The 17402-nt window shown below is 39.6% G+C and overlaps 1 protein-coding gene across 3 annotated transcripts in view; it reads right to left on the reverse strand.

Annotated features, from left to right (window-relative positions):
* Positions 1-4450: 4450 nt before the first annotated feature.
* The window catches only part of CPNE4 (copine 4), a 315588-nt gene continuing 302636 nt past the window's right edge, over positions 4451-17402 (reverse strand). For all 3 annotated transcript variants that reach the window (XM_056337705.1, XM_056337704.1, XM_056337706.1), the window contains 4 exons: positions 15869-15920; positions 13844-13977; positions 11414-11650; positions 4451-5033 (listed from right to left, as the gene is read on the reverse strand). In XM_056337705.1, the coding sequence (XP_056193680.1) occupies positions 4902-5033; positions 11414-11650; positions 13844-13977; positions 15869-15920 (555 nt within the window). In that variant the 3' untranslated portion in view covers positions 4451-4901. The remainder of the gene's footprint in view (positions 5034-11413; positions 11651-13843; positions 13978-15868; positions 15921-17402) is intronic.

Genomic DNA, 17402 nt, shown 5'->3' on the forward strand with positions numbered 1-17402 from the left:
GGGGCTGTCTTGATGCTAGCTAGCCTTGTTGCCACGGTATGATGCGTTTCTCATCTAGCATGCACTGTAGCTGAGATGATGCAGGACTTCATGTAGCAGTAACTTGGAAGTAATACATGCACACATTTTGGAAGGAAAAGTTTTCTCCTTTTTAACACGATGATGCAGTAGCAAACCTTTTTTTATTTTTTTTTTTGTCCATGCAGCTTTTCGTGATGCTAAAAAGGCATGAACTCTTGTCAATTTGTGTGCGTGTGTGTGTGTGTAGCAAGACGGCTGCAACTTTGAATGCACTCAGATTGCCAACTGCCTGCTCAATTCAGTGAATTCAAGTGCCTCCTGAACACAGCAGTAAAAGGCTTTCTGCACAGTAGTAGAAACGGCTAGCGCTTCTCTGGAGAGAAGGAAGAGAAAGAAACAGTGCCCATTACAAAATAACCTTCCCTGCCAGCCTGCTGCCTTGGGTAGTCAGAATTGCAGAAATGAGGAAATGGAAACATTGCTTTTGAACTGGCAGCCTTCACAAGGCGAAATCTCCTAGGTTCACTTGATCGGTTTGGAGGATCTCCCCAACTATGCAATGAAATTGGAAAAACAGAAAAGAGGGGGTGTGAGTGCAGGGAACTAATGGTTTGCAGTGAATGTTGCACGCAAATGTACATCTGGGCTGACCACTGTCACACACCTAGCTCTCTTAATTGCTGAACTTGTTTCTGGTAAAATGCAAGTTCTCAGCCCAGGCCTGCAGGTACAAGTAAGAGCTATGAAGGAAGGAGGATGGATAGTGCTATAAACTCTATTTTCCTTGTGGCAAAATGGCACTTTCTATAAATAAAGAGAAAAAACAATCTGAGGTGTAACCTTACCCTAGGAGTTCTCCAGCTCATCCTTCCCATTCAAAAAAATGGGAATGTAAATGTACCAATGCTTTGTGCCTGCAATGTCCATGCTACTTAGCAGTAAAGGGAGTTTGTCTAGTACCTTGTTCACTCTGGAAAGGTTGGATATAGGTTTAGATTCACATAGCAGCTGTGACTGCAAGACCCATAATCGCAAGTGAGGAAGGTCAATCTCAATAACCAGTTGGGTTCTTTCTGGGAGTAAACCATGTCCTGTTCGTGCAGCTGGAAAGCCAAGCTGAAGGAGGTAACTCAGTTTAACTCATCGGCAAAGATCTTACTACAGTACGGTAATGAGGCTCACTAAGCCACATGCTGTTCTGTCATAGTATCTGGTGTGTGAGTAAACCCAAGGAATGTAGTTGAGTGTTGCAGAGCTGCAGGGCTCTGTTGTGCAAATCTGCACAGGACTGGGGCCTTCCACCTGTGTATTTGTTGTAGTATCACCTCTGCAACCTGCAGCAAGCCTTGGCTCAGACTTCTGTTCTCCGTCGTGCTCAGCAGATCTCTAACAGATCAAACCATAAACATTTTAGCTGTCGTCAGTTGCATACCTTTGATAATTGGAGGCTAAAAGAAAATACGTGTTTTAAAGCAATACTATTATTATAATTTTGTTTTCATTACATACCTGTAGACTGTTTCATCAAATGCTATAGAACGTTATTGCTTATCATGGTAAGAACTTCATATGGGTAGGTTTCACTTTAGGGTAATAAGCAATTAGCAGTGTATAAGCACTTTTTTTTTTTTTATTATTGTAGACTTGGTTTCACCTACACAACTAAAAATACAACTTGGCTCAGTATCTGGCTCAAGATTTATGGGTGTTAATGTATTTTGGGCTAATAGGGATCATGAAGATATTTGAGTACTCTGGGACTTCTGGGTTTCGAATTGGATTTGAGAGATAGTAAAAAGGAAGGCAGGATTGCAGTTGGCAGAGAAGATATTTTAGATCATCAATTACTTCGAAAGGACAAGATATAATTTATTCTAAAGGATTTTTTAGAATTTAAAATGATCTATCAAAAGGCAGAAGTTTAAATCTGCATTAAAAAAATCTATAAGAGAAATTGATGGCGATTCAGCCTAAAGGCAGGATAGCCTTGCTAAAACCCTAAATAGATAAAACAGGAGGAAAAAAATGCCATTTCAGAGATATATTCCTATACTTAATGATATGACACTGCACAAAGCCCACAGAATCTTTTTGCACTGATTAACTTGGAGCAATGAAATTAACATTCAAAGCCTCATTAGAATGCCTTCGCCATATGGCTAGTTTTGTCTTCTGTGCATTCTCCTATACCAGCTCATCACACTACTACGTGCTTGTTTTACATTCTGGGTTCTGTATAGATTGAAGGAGATTTCCAGTTGTTTTTTTCAGTATCAAGGAGGTACCTTTTCCAATACCTTAAGGGCTGCTACAGAATTGCTGATCTATATTATCACTGATAATGACTTGTTTTTAAGTAGACAATATTTATAATCTGGATTGTGTGAAGTAAACAGAAAGATCTGCAGCAACTCTTGATTCTCTTGAGGCACTTATATAGACCACATGAAAATGACTGATGATTTATACAGCTCAGCATACAATAACTTGTTGATCTCTGCATTTTATGTGATGCTACGTTATAGAAGCACCTTGTAACACTTCTGCTAATGAAGAGTTGTAACTGCCAAATTCTATGTAACTATAAACACTTCAAAAATCAGTTTAGCCAAAGATCATACATAACAGAAGAACAATTTATCTGATTCCTAATTTTTCTTTCTGAAATCTTTCTTTTACTTTCCTCTAATCTGGCAAATAATAAAGAAAAGGCTTACCCCCTCCTCAGCTGTACATTACTTCTCTAAATTCATGTCCTAGGGTAATACTTTTTATGTGCTGAGAGCACAATCATGCCTCAGAGGATCTCAAATCACTTTTCAAATATTAAAGTCCTCCAGTACCATTGTGAGATATTTATGAATATATGGCAGTGACCTTCATTTTACAGAAGAGGAATCTGAGGTGGAGAAAAGTTAAACCTGGCCAAGATTACAAAATAAAATACTGGAGGAGCAAACAACATGGAGTCATTGATTTTTCAGTCATGTGCTTTACCAGTTAGAAAATGCTCTTTCTGAGAATAGGGAAGGAAAGAAAAAAGGGGAGAAATGGGTGTAAGAATCTAGAGACGTTGTACATGAAAATTAAGACATGTTGGCAGAGTGGTGTATGAGATGTAAAGGAAAATCACAGTAGCTTCCAGCTGAAATACATCCACAGAGGGAGATGTGCAGCTTGCTGGGGTAAGCTCTGCAATGAAGTGTCAGCCAGTGAATTTGAGATCTATCAGTTGGGATGTCTTCAGACAGTTTATACCTATGACTAAGTAATAGTGGCTGCTGTTCAATATTCTATCAGCTGAAGGAATCTTTACTAGCAAGCATGAATGATTGCACTGCAGGATATAGATGGAGCAGAACTGAATGTGCTGGGGAGACAGTCACATGCATCTTGGCTATCCCGTTGCCTTCATTTTATGGTACAAAATCATCAATCAAAGCTGATCCCATGGAAGTTACTTCTAAAGGAGAATCAGGGAGCTAGAGTTCTACATTACCTGCAAACTCATTTAAAAATAAATATTTCTAAATCAACCCCCCCTGCTCACAGGTGAGATTTTCCAAAATATTCAGCACTGGCCCCAAATGGCTTCTGGAAGTAGCAACAAGAATGTTTTCAATTCAGTGGGAGCACAACTGATCCAAAGCTGTGCCCTTTGGACAATCGCACACAAATTATTTTTGGTCAAATTTTACCTGTAACTTCTAACAAGTCACATTTTTCACTATTGTCTTTTAGCAAATGAAGAAGCCAAAATTCAAACACGATAAATAACAATGGTCTAATTTCTTCATTTATATACATAAATATGTCAACAGAAAGATCAATACACTGCCAATCTGTTCTTCTGTGTCCTCTTTAGGGGAATAAAAAAAAAAAGCGGATGGAAAATTATTTTGGTACAAAGGCAGTTTTCTGTGACACACGAATGATCTGCATACGCATGAAGTTTGTCACAAAATCAGGCTGTGCGAAATTTCTTTCAGAAAATGTGTCACGCAAAGTTTGATATTGGGTATGAGTTTAAAACATACAAATGAAACAAAATAAGAATTCCCAAACATAAGAGATTATAACTTTTTTTAGCCAAAACACAACCTGTTTGAAAGCCAGCCAGACCATTTGAATTAAGTAGGCATATTTTAAGACATGCAGTCCTGATGGATTAAGCCCTCCAAGCCAGACCTGTTTACAGCTATGGACTGAACCCTCCAGAACAACCAGATACGTCAGGCTTTTGAAAAATTGCTGCTCAGGCCACAGACTGAGTGGTCATGTTTGGGTGGCCATGTTACAAGCTGCTAACATTAGAAATGCCCATGCTTCAGGCCAATATCTCTTGAAACACTTTATTACCCTTTTATTGGAATATGGAAGTTGAAAGCAGGCAGCCTTGTGGCAGAGAGAGAAATAAAGACAACTGCAAAACTGTGTTGTTTTTATTTTAAACATGCAAAATACAGTTCATGCATCTGCCATTTTGAAAAATCTCTCAGTTCTTAGCAGATTAAACCAAATACTTTTTGGCTATCAACTCTCAATAAATATTTCAAAATGCTTTACAGTGTAAAGATAAGAAATTTAGCAAAATTTGAACAAACCTGTATAAAAAACAGATACAGATAACTTTTTATTTCAACGCGACATGCTGTAATGTAAAGAGTTCACTTTTTTTTTCTGGATTTTTTTTCTCATAAAAAGTTTTCAACAATACAACTGCTTAACAGATTTAAGCCTTTAGGCTACACATGCAAAAAAAATGGTTATTTTAGTTAAAAATCACCAAAACGTGCTATTTTTTTGTTTCATTTTTAAGTACAGTAGTTGTAGACAGTAGCATTTTTCTTTTTTAATTTTGTAAAAGAGTGCAGGCAGGTTCATGGAGCTAGTGTCCTGGAAGACTCGTACTCTGACATACATTTTGGTTTTATCCCTTTGCCATTGTAATAGTCCACGACTTGGTTTGGAACTTCAGCCAAAACGCTTTTTGCTAGAGCAGCTGGGGATGCCTGCAGGAAATGGTAGAAAACAGAAGCGTTAACCTGTCTCTCTGTTAGAAGTGCCATGGGTTTTCGAGGCATTGATGCCATGAAATCGAGGTGGGAAGTATGGTACAGAAATGGAAGGCAAAAAAGACTCAAAGTGAGTGGCACTGTTGCTGGAAACTCATTTTATCAGTCAGTTTGGGCATGTAGCTGTAACTGCCTGAAAGTACACTAAAGCCAGAGGTGCTCTACATGTTCTTCAGGTCTGTTTGGATTATTTTAAGTTCAGGCTAACTGAAATTCCCTGCACTCTGAGAGCACCATATTGCAATGAAAAGGGCTTTAAAGACTCCATTCATCAGTACTCACCACAGAACCCTGCAGAGTTGCAAGATGAACATGAATGCACATCACTGTAAAATGGAGGCCCTCCCTTGTCACCATTCTGCTTGTCAGGTGCATGGTGTTTTAATGGCTGGGCAATTTTTTATTTCAATAAAAAGTAGTTTGTTTTTATTGAAATTAAACCATGGTCAGGACAAAGCTTCAGTCTAGGCTTTGTGGAGGCTTTAAAGCTCTTCCTGCAACACATAAATGGAGGGTGTCAACTAGACTTAGGAACTGCTGACCTTGAAATAAAGAGATGGATATAGAGATGACCACTGGCTTTTCCCCTGGACAGGAAGGAAGGCTACCTTTCAGTGCAATGAGAAACCATGCCCTCCATCAGCAACACACAATTGCTGCCTCACACTCTGACAATGCCTAATTTTAAGCAGCAGAGCCTGTGGATGTTTTGTGGGCAACCATTACCTACATGTGCTGGAGGGATTTTCCTTGGTCCCTGAATTCAACAGTAACAAAACTGGACTCCTCCTGTACTCCCATGCAGCCCAACAGCACCTAATGCAAGTGCCTGTATGTCCATTTGAGAGGTTTAAACTGATGTGTTCATCTCCAGATAGAGCACCCGTGGATCACCAATTGCAGCTCGGACGATGCATGGGTCACACTTTTCTGCACACCAAGTGCTTTTTCCCACATTAACGAACACTTCCCTCCTCACGGTCTGTTAGGGTGTCAGCCAGATTTAAAAACTACCTTGTCACAAAGTAGTTATATTGACTGTTTATTGCCTTGCCCTATTTCATGGGGTGGGATCCTTATAATTCCAGTCTTAAAATCAGGTTTACATAGGATGTAAATGGTAAACTATTTATAGGCAAGTTAATCTGGGGTTGCAGAAAGCTCCATTGCTATTATAAATTCCAGTATCAAATGCTACAATACTATAAATACAAAGATAATGCTAGCAAAAGCAGAAACAAAACTAGTTTTTGTATTATGGTATTTTGAGTAACATATGTGATTAGTAATGAATAAAATGAACTGCTGTTTTCCTACTGTGACATTTATACCAAAATATTTGTGCAGGCAAAAAAGCCTGCACCATTTCTGCATGAACAAACTGGCAAAGCAGAGCCCATACTTTCTATAACAGCACAGCAACCCTCTTCAGGTGTTACACAGTAACAGAACCCATTTATTTTAATCCTTTAGAGTGAAACGCATGGTTTTCCACAGTTGCTGTTCTTGCGTAAACCTGTTCTCACTGAAATCAGCAGAAAATACCCCTTGGAGTCTGGCAAATAGCTGATTTCTATTTCACTACTGAGAATTACTGTTTTTATAAATCTTCTTCCCAGTGTGCCAAAGCAGTGTATACCTTAGCCTGCTTCTGTGCCACCTTACCAAAAATACAACCCTACAGAAAGGGTAAAAACAGGGCATGGGGGAAGAGTCCTGGGCTTGGCTGCACACACAAGCCCTAGCGATCAGGAAACTTCCCTCTGCTCTATCTTGAAAAAAACAGGAGCATTTGCCATCAGCCCCTCTGGATCACGTGTAGTCCACATGTCTGAACACTGGGCCAACACTCATCTCTCTGCATCATCCTCCTGCTGCCCCTTCTTTCTCTCCTGATGCCACATCCATTCTTCCTGAACAAAGGGTCAGCCCTTCAGAACAGGCTCTGTCAGGGCTCAGATGCACAGCTGAATCACCGCCAATTGAGGAGTCAGCTATGCACTCCTTGCCCAGCGTGCATGTGAAGTAAAAAGCCTTTCACTGACGTTTAAGCTAAGGCATTTACTGTGCCCACAGGCTCACAGGCAACATGCAGCCGCACACAGAGTGGCCCTGGGGTAGGTGGCTTGACTCTGTGCTTCAGTCTGAATACGGACAGCTGTTACTTTACAGAGTTTTATCATGCTAGTGATGTCAGTTGGTTCTGGGGCTCTTTCTAGCAGGGAGCATCCCAAAACCAGGTCAGGGGTGATTTCCTGTCTGACAATTTGGGCCATCTGTACCTTACATACTTTTGTGGTGGTAAAGCACTCTTACTTCTAGACAAGATAGCACAAAACAGGATTTGTGTAAGTAAGAATCAGACCCAGTAATTTCTGAGCTAAAATCCATCCCCAGTTCAGCAGTGCTAGGTAAAGGTTACCTTAGCTGAGTTTTTAACATGGATGGTACATTAATATTTTACTGTAATGTTTTCTCCACTGTTTAACTCCTATGCTTGAAAAGCATCCTAGCAATAAACACCTCAAGATGAATAGTTCTCAGCTGATGGCTAATACACAACAATCAGATCAGCCAGCAGCAGGAATATAATCCCCTTTGATGATAATTGGTGTATATTACAAATTACTATTGATTCAGTTCTATAGCTTCACTGTGCTTAATCTTTAATTACAATGCATAGTGTGAAACATTGCTCCTTGCAAGTAGTTTAAGAGCTGTGCTTTTCACATTTGTGATATGTGTTATTAAGTCACAGTTGTTAGCCTTTATGATTAAATACAAGGCAGAGTAGAATACAATCTACCCGTGGCATCAGATCTATGCACAGTAAATAGATCGTGCATCCTAAAGGCAGAAAATTTAATCTCTTAAAATATGACTGTGAATGGATTGAGACAAGCAGTTTTCTTCAACTACATTTCAGCGATTGTGAGCATCACTGTTCAGATGAAGGACACTCACATTGCTGGGGTGGTCATAGTTATTGAAAGAAGAAATTCACTTGGGTTCAGGGAAAATATTTTCCTTTTGTTTGTTATGTTCCCCTGTAGTGAATTGCATCTGTCACTATACAATGGGACATCTTTTAAAGCAGTAATGGTTAACCTTGGTTTTATCAAGCCTCTGCAACTATAAGATTTGCTAAGAATCATATAAATGTTATTAATTTGATAGCTTCAAATGTATTCCTTAAAGAGAGAGTCAAAAAGGTAAGATGCTTTACTGAAGTAATCCTGACAAACTACATCATATAGGGGATTAAACCCCTACAACAGAGCTTTCTGTCTACATTGGGTCATAAGCCAGTAAAACACGGAAGGAGGTATGAAGTTTTAGGTTTGTGAATAACTGTAACTAATTGAAATATGTTAAATACCCCTATGAGTGCCATGCAGCATCAGAAGCTTCTCTGAAGTCATGCTTATAAAATAAAAGGGATTCACTCTGTAGATTACTTTTTAAAACTTCTTTCTCCCTCCTTTCGATTTTCTCACAGGAGCAGCTTTTGGATAGACTATTTTTGATGTCTTTGGATAGATATGAGATTTTGAGTTACAGGCTGACCTGAGACTTGAAGTAATGAAAAAAAAATATCATTTGGGTTGATTCCAAATGAATTTTGGTTTTTTGTTCCAGCAGAACAAAAAATAATTGCTCACAAATAACATTTTCTTCCCTCCTTCCATCAGTAGTTGAGGTAATATGGATTTAGGCATAAAGAAATACTTGATTTATCAGAAAAACCTGTAAAACTTATAAAACCTGATTTGCAGTCTTTCTAAAAAGATCCTTCAACATTTTTTTGCTGCTTAATACACTAAACAGAAGATACATTGACAAAAGGGATCTGATTTTTAACTAAATACATTTCTTACTTATAGCTGTCAAAAGTAATATGCTGATTTATTGTAATTCTTGTGTTTGACCAGAACTAATCTGACAGAAATCTCCCAGATGTATTAAATTCACATTTCTCTGTTGGGAAAAATAAGTTCGAATCAAAACATCACACTCATTTCTCCCATGAAAAATGATTGCACTATTTGATGCAAAAGGCATGATCTTTTGTTTGTGCTGAGGATAAATAAGCAAGATAGCTGTGAATGTCAGTTTGTTAAGAGAGGTATTATTTGGCATATAGCAACAAAGACATTCAACCAGAAATGGCTATTGTTATGGGCACTCATCCATTATACCGACATTTGTTGAAATACTGAAAAATCACAATAAACAGCCTAAATATCGAGTTGCATAAGATATACTGGCTTTTCTGATATAGCAAATACATTACCTATCTCTGTATTATGTCTGCTACTGAGAGAAAAGGGGAGAAAAATATCATTATTTAACAAGAGCAATACATTTTTAAGATTTCTATCCTCTCCCAGTACTGAAGAAGTTAAACTAAACCAGCTAAAAATAATATATGCTTGTCATTTGACCAATGCTAGCAATTAAAATCACACATAGATTCACTCACAAGTTAACACCAGAGGCACAATATATTCAGTGCCCAGAACTGCAACTGCCAGCATTAATCTATTCAAGCAAGGAAGATTTCAACTTCGTTATAAAATCACAAAATGAAACTAAAAATAACAAATGCAGGTGGCTTTGCCAGTTCCTTGCAGAAACATGTTTTTGTTTCTGCAAAAAAAGTAGGTCTAGCACTAGCCCATAAATAACTTCCCTCTCAACACTTTTACGATAGACTACAGCACAGCACTACGCACTTGTGATTATCTGATGAAGGAGAATCACAAGCTATGAGCAGGTCATGCTCATACTTCATTCCAGCTGATAGGTGACTGAGTGACACTGTCAGCATAGAAATGTATGTATCTACAGTTCAGTGGCAAAGCTGCAGCCATTTGGCATGGTGTCACCAAACTAGTAGTGCAAGGTGAGTTTTCCCTCCTTGAGGATCTATTGTTTACCTAAAGGTAGAGGGAAAAGAGGAACAAGCTTGTTTCTCTTACTCCTCAGTGAAGTTTGTGAAAGTAAGTGCGTCTAGATCTAAGACAAATATGGCAAAATTGTATTTTTAAGTGAGAAAAGAACAACTCTTGAGAAGAGGAGAATAAAATGAAAGTATCTTGGAAGCAGCAAACAGAAAACAAATATCTCCTGTGGTAACAAGAAGCCTAGAAAAACTAAATAAATGTAAGCACTACGAACCCATATGCAGACCAAAACCAACCCAGAGTTGAAAACTTCTGTGTGACATATCCAGATCTAAGGATCACTAGTGTACGGGAACAGATTGGAAAAAGCAATCTCATGAGGAGAATGATTCAATGACACTGTGGGATAAAGAAATTTTCAAATCAAATACTAAGGATATCCTTCTTAGACACTAAGGTGAGCAAAAAACCTGTCTGGAGACCCACTTAAATATAACAGAAGGACTGAGGGGCAGGAAGGGAGAGAAAGATGGAAAAACAGAAGGAAAGGGATGTGATCAGCAGCATCACCAAATGACCATTCCATGCCCCCATATGGAGGCAAAGGGCCCTGAAAAAAACATCTTTGTGTGGGAAAGCTCCTTCGGTGGGTGAACACTGTTTCTACCCATCTGCTGAGAAAGTCCTCGGAACAGGTGCTGCAATGTAGGGCAGGTGACTGAGGAGAAAAGTACACAGCCAAGGCATTATTTCAGATTTGGCAATTTAATGTTGGGTTTGTCCCTTCCTCTCCTACAGAGTGTCTCCTACACCACATTGGGCTTGGATAGAAACAGCTGGATGAGGGCACAGGGAATCTCTTAGTAACACCACTTTTCTGGTTGTGTTCTTGTATAGTATTTGAGGAAAGGGCTTGGAGGCAACCAGGATGCTGTGGGTGGATAGTCCTGCCTTTGAGAACTTAGGGACCTAAATTTCAGTAAGGAAACAGCCTGCTGGGGAACACTGTGAGTACAAATTCACAGCCATTTCAGCTGGCTGTGGAAATGAAGGGATGGAAAGAAGAATGAAGTGGTCCTAATAACAGGTGCAAAGAGAATGGAAAAGAGATACCAGGAAAAAAAAAGTAAGGGAGAGCAACCACACTAAAATCAGGGGGAAAGTGGAAGTAAAGACTGGCACCGTAAGAAGTATATGGATTCTGCCCCATCTTCCTTTCCCACCCTTACCATCTCACTAATGCAGCACATTTCATTCTGTATTCCTTTTAGTCTCCATTTCTGACACAATAATGCCATAGACTTACTAAACATTTCATGCCCACCCAAAGTTATGCCCAGCCCCAGGGACTGTTCAATATATGTTATATACATTTACCCTTCTGCAGAATGGATGGAAAAGTCAGCTTACATGTTTGAAGTTCCTAAATGGCACAAACTGGACAATGTCTCGAAGCACAGGCTCGCCCTTGGGAGACCTCAGGATCCCATCATCACCATCCAGCATCTGCATGTCACTAAAATCAGCGTTCCCCACCCCGACGATGATGACTGACATGGGAAGGTGAGAGGCATGGACAATGGCCTCTCTGGTGTCAGCCATGTCTGTGATGACGCCATCCGTCAGGATCAGCAAGATGAAATATTGCTGAAGTTGTTGGACAAGAAGTGAAAAATTACATCATTAGTCAATCTTCCAAAGCTGCTTGCCTTTTTCCAGTATAAAAGTGTTTCTGGTAAATCACTCATGGACTTTTTTAAATAGAAAAGAGGCTCAAGGGTTAAGTGCGTTTCCCGTCCAAACTTCCTTAGCTATTAATTTCTCCTCTTCTGGAGTTTAGCTGTAGTTCAGGTAATTTCCATGAGCTTGAGGGAGCCAAGGGATGCAGTGTAGAAAAGGGAGTTTCTAGCTGCTAGGGCTAGGAGAGTCAGGACTTTGGCTGGGAAGTCTGGATTAGTCCTGAGATCCTCACTAGCCCTATTTTCATCTCCTGCACAATCACTTCTGCTGACAGTTTCTGATTACTTTTTTTTTAACCTTTGGGATCCAGTGGGAGGCATGGAGGGATAGGGTACTGAAGTGTTACAAGCTTGTAGCAGAGCTGTCAGGGAGGTTATGACAGCACTTTGCAGAGGAGCTTTTCTAACAGGTAAGTAGGATGGGTGCAGCTGTCTGCAAACTGGAGGCTGACCCACTGCCACCTGTGGGAGAAGCACCACACCATGGCAGGCCTACTGCATTCTGCGGAGTAACCGGGTCCCTGAGGAGAGCAAGGGCATGTGCAGGGAGGAATATACCCATCTTCAAACACTTCATAGACAGCCCTGAAGAGATGTTTTCTCATTCTCAAAAGGAGAGCAAGAAATTTTGTGCACTTTTTTTTTTCTTTCCCAAAACTTCAAAGCCCACTGAACTGGAATCATGGGCTATGATACATCTTCACTTGGTAATGGGGAAGGGTAACTCTCACTAGGTTGCTTTATGAATTGTTAGGCAGCTGGAGTCATTTAACAAACATGCATTAATAGGAAAAATGAACAGGTCATAGAATTTGGTCACTCTGCGCAAGCAATACCAACACACTAAACATCATTAAAGTTTGTGTATACACAGCCATATAAACTCAAATGTTCTGTTCATCACTTCCTGCCATGAACAAAACAAAACATACAGGGAGAAAACCTTATATTGAAGACTTATGATATAAATTAATTCATTTTTCAAACAGAAAGAGGGGAAGCTTAAGTTTAGAAGAACGAAGCAACCTATTCAATATGACATACTAGTTCAGAGGCAGCACTGGGAACAGAGTGAGCCACCTCAGGATTAGGTGGATATGGAAATTCAAACATACCAATTCCCCATTTTAGGACTGGGACCTAAATACTATCAAGATCCTAGAGATGGCAGTGGAGTCATAATCACAAGCTGACTCATAAGCAGAAATATTTGGGAACTGCTGCCTTAATAGGACTTAAAAAAAGGCTCAGCACATGAAGAAAGCTTAGAGAAAGCTCTAGGCCTGGTGATGAGATGCATATCGGTGTACAGCTCTCTTCTGTTCATATACACAGGCATTTTACTTTCTGCAGTATACAAGTTCTCTGTTACATCCTTTATTCCCACAACACTATAAATGTTTCAGGCCTACTTACTCACATATTCTCTCATCTCCCTTTCTCCCTTTCGTCTAGAAGGCAGGAGAAAACCAAGCCTAATGCATTTCAAAGATGTACATTTAAAACACAATCTAGGCTTAAGTCTTCTAGCCCAAGAAATCTGTTGTGGGTTTTATGTCAGATGCAGGCTAACAGACTTGTCTCCTGATTTCTAAAATGCATGCGATACTCCATGTCAGTAATAGCAAATTGAAAACTACACTGAAAATCCCTACAGTTTTCAAAGGAATGGTTAGAAAAATCCCCTAGCTGAACAAAAGAGTCTTAGTACATCCTCTGCAAGAGACTTGAAACTGGGTGAGTGTAGGGAATGGTTTGAACTCATCTACTTGTATGATCAACACTCTTTGGGCTTGGCCTCTAAATTTTTGTAACCTTAGTGGCGCCATTTATGTTTACACAGTGAAGAATTGGATGTCTTACAGTAGCTTTAAAAGCAGGAAACAGAACAGTGAGGGCAGAATTTCAAGTTGTGACTATCAAAGCTATAAAGGCCAGATACATTGCCCCAGCTGAAACAGACTCAAGCTGCCTTCTGTGAAGGCAGTTAGTGAAAACTGTGAAGGCATGATTTACATACATGAAAAGGCCTTGTATTGATGGCCTACAAAAGATCCATCACAAGACAAGAAAAAAGCCAAACACAGCATTATGTCCTTACCGAGGCCTCCTTGGTGTTGGTCTCCTCTGATGCTGATTTTGCCACTTTCTGGATGATGGGAGCAATGTTTGTAGGCCCATATAGCTGCAGCTTGGGAAGGCAGCTCTGATAAGCCTCCACAACACCTTGTATTCCTGGCACAAAAAGCCACACAAAAGGAAAATAAATGTGGAGTACATCACCAATATCATGCTTGTTTAAAATGTAAACAACAGGCAGGTTCTTACTGAATAAATTTTAAATATAACATGATTAGCAAGGACTAACTGCTTCAGATAATTTCCAAGAAGTTGTCTCTAGCTGTCTTGAATCTAGTTTGTAATATATATAATTCATTATACCATGCTTCTCCTTTCCAGGAGTTTTTAATGTCTACTTTCCAGCTATCAGCTCGCAATGCCATAGCTTCCATCCTTGTCAGTTCAAGGTGGAAGTGATCACTTCCTGATCACCAGCTAAGATTCATCAATCTTGGGGTAGACATCAATCAAAAACACTTCAACACTTCTCTCTTCTCCTCTTCAGATACATATTTATTTCTGCTTATCATGGTAGTTATCAGCAAATTTGCCCTTTGTACTTATAACTTAGAGCTGTCAAGGAATTCAAACATCTTTTCAAATACCTGACTCCCCTGTGCTAAGAAAATAATTTTTCAGGGTGAATTTGCATAATTGCTCACAGGTTGAATTCAGCTATGACCAAAACACTGTGAAATCTTGGGAGAAACAGCAGGATGCTTTGCAGTCTACAGAAAAATCAGCTTTAGTCAAGAAGTTTTGATGGAAAGCTAGCTATTTTTGGCTTTTTTATTTCAGGATATGTAGCCAGACTTCTGCTGACACACTTGAAAGATCACAGAATGGAAACTGGTGTTTTCAATCATCAAGAAGAAGGATTTGTTGAAGTGATGCATGTTATCCTCAACATTCAGAACCCCCAGCTTACCAGACCTAAAGGATTAGAGGTCAAAAGTTGGAAAGAAAGTGATAGACTGAAGAGCTTTGTAAAGGATGCTGAAGAACGGAATTACTTCAATAAGATCCTAAGCCAGTTTCAGTTTGCACTGAGACTAGCTCACTCAGGATATTTTACTCAACCATGTTTAGAGGATATATGGGTGCAGATCGATTACTAACAAATCACAGGGAGCTGTAATTGCTTTACAACAATACACCTGAACCTCCTATGAAAAAATGGTGGAGAACGCAGTCTTCTCTCTTTATAGCTACATATTTTTCTATTGCAGTGCTCACAGACAAAAGAACACGCTCCAATTATAGCTACGATTGGCTAAAATGTAATGTTACAACATTTCCCTTGGTAATTCCAGTGACTGAATTACATATTGCAAAACTAACGTTTGTCACTTACAAAGACAAGACATACAGCAACATCTGCTATGTGAATCTGGCCTCTGACTACCAAGGATTAGTGAATATTGCTAGAACACACCAATACCCTACACTGTGTTACAACAATCTCCTACTGCATTTGCTGTCATGGAAGTACGCTTCCTCTACCACAGTAGTCCTCAGCTTTACCCTGACCCTTTGGTGCTGGATGTCACTGGGCTGATTTGCAGCAGGCTACTGTAGCTACAGGTCTGGCCAAAGAACTGGCTCCAAGCTGAGGGAATCTTTGATCACAGAGGTTCACAGCCTGCTTTTGCATGCTCTGCCCTTCTTAGCTGCACAACCTATGTTGTTGATGTAGCTGAAGATCTGGAATGAATCTAGAAGACAAGGCTTTAGTTTTCAGGAATTGCTAGTGATTTGGGAAAGTACAAGTGCTGAATGTCCAAGATGGTATACTTTCAAAGGGACATATTTTTCAGGAAATTAATGTGTGGCACTTTCTCAGGTTTCTAAAGCTAAGCCAAATGGCTTGGAGTCTGTCAGGTTTCAAAAATCCTGGCTGCTTTCTTTAGAAACCACTTTGGATAACACAGGGGATACAATGAAAAATGCAAGCACATTTTGCACACAGCAAAAATACGGCAGTCTGTCCTAATGTGAGTGTTACCTGCACATTCTGGGTTGTCTTCATTGAAATTAATTGCAAAATCATGAGAGACCTGCAGATAAACAGAAAGAAGAGAAGACTGTAGTCAGAAGAAATATTCCAAGAGGACCTGCAGTTAAACAGCATTTACATTCTTTCTGCATGAAACCAGAGATCTCCCCACAGAAACAAAGTAATAAAACTAGAATCAAACTCATCAATAACAACAACAAACCCAAGAAAAAATAGCACAAAGAAAAAACACCCAAGTCCCTGAGAAATCACATAAATATGGTGTCAGGACTGGGCTATCAATGCCAGGCACTGAAGAGGGAACTATGGCTGAGGAGATTTAAACGCCAGCTCTCCCTAACTCAGCATCTCAAACTGCAGGAGAGAGAAAGCAGGTTGTGATACAGAACTGACAGAAAATCAGCCCCCTTCTGAATCCTGCACTCACATCTGTGACCAGTTCCTCATTTGAAGGCCATGGGAATACTGGGAAAAAATATTCTTCAAAGAGATCAAGGAAGTCACCCAGACCCTCTGTGAAATAATAATGTAAGAAATTTAAGGGGTCGAAGCTGGTTAAGAAGTTACGTTAGGCTGGGGGGAAATTAATAAGAAAAAACCTGAAGACTCTTGTTTTCCCTCAAATTTAGTGAATATCCCAGCCCCCACCCCCCCACCCCCCCCCCCACCCCCCAAAGAAATGACTGTGAACACAAAAAGGTTGCTGATTTTCTAATAAAACAATGTATTGTATCTTTCAAGGCTTAGGAAAATAATACAAGGCTTCTGTATGCACAAATAATGCAAGAGAATGCAAGTCTCAGGTTCCAGGCTTCCTCTGTCTGTTGCTTAGAGTTCTGCATCCACAGCACAAATCTGTTGGGACTGAAACTTTCTTCAGATGCTCTTTTCTGGTTCTAAGTTTTGTTCTTGCCTGCATTTTCTCCAGATTCCTTTTTGCTCCTTTGTTTGATCAATAAGAAGGCTTGATTCCTTTTAATCTCAGCTCTGAAGCTCAGTTTCTTAATTCTCCTGTTTGTCTTAAATTGTCTTGAATGAAGCCCAACTTTCGTCTTGCAATGCAATCTATACCTACATCTACATCTACATCTACATCTATATATCTATATCATCTATGTATTTGGTATGCAAAAGGTGGATATGGCCAAGAGTTAAGCAGGTGATCTGCGTAATTTAAAGTTGACATCAGGTATATCATCCCCAATTCATGAAGGCATTTACATATCTAACTCCAATTACACACATTTGAGACTTTATAGATCTCTGTAGGGCCTTCAGAAGCACCAACGGTCCTAGTCATATGGAAAGCAATCTGTTAACTCCCTTACAATGGAACCTGGATTATGTGCAGAGAGAGATTTATTTGTTGGACGTTGCTGTTTTATTTGCTAGTTTAGACAACTTGACAGCACACAGAAACTGGTCTATGACTAACAGACCCATAGATCAAATGTGATTACAGAGAAACTTCTGTGAAAGCAAAGTGGTGTAAGTTGGCTAATGACTGCCAAAGAGAGTTTCT

This window comes from Falco biarmicus, chromosome 4, assembly GCF_023638135.1.
Source record: "Falco biarmicus isolate bFalBia1 chromosome 4, bFalBia1.pri, whole genome shotgun sequence".
Taxonomy (NCBI): domain Eukaryota; kingdom Metazoa; phylum Chordata; class Aves; order Falconiformes; family Falconidae; genus Falco; species Falco biarmicus.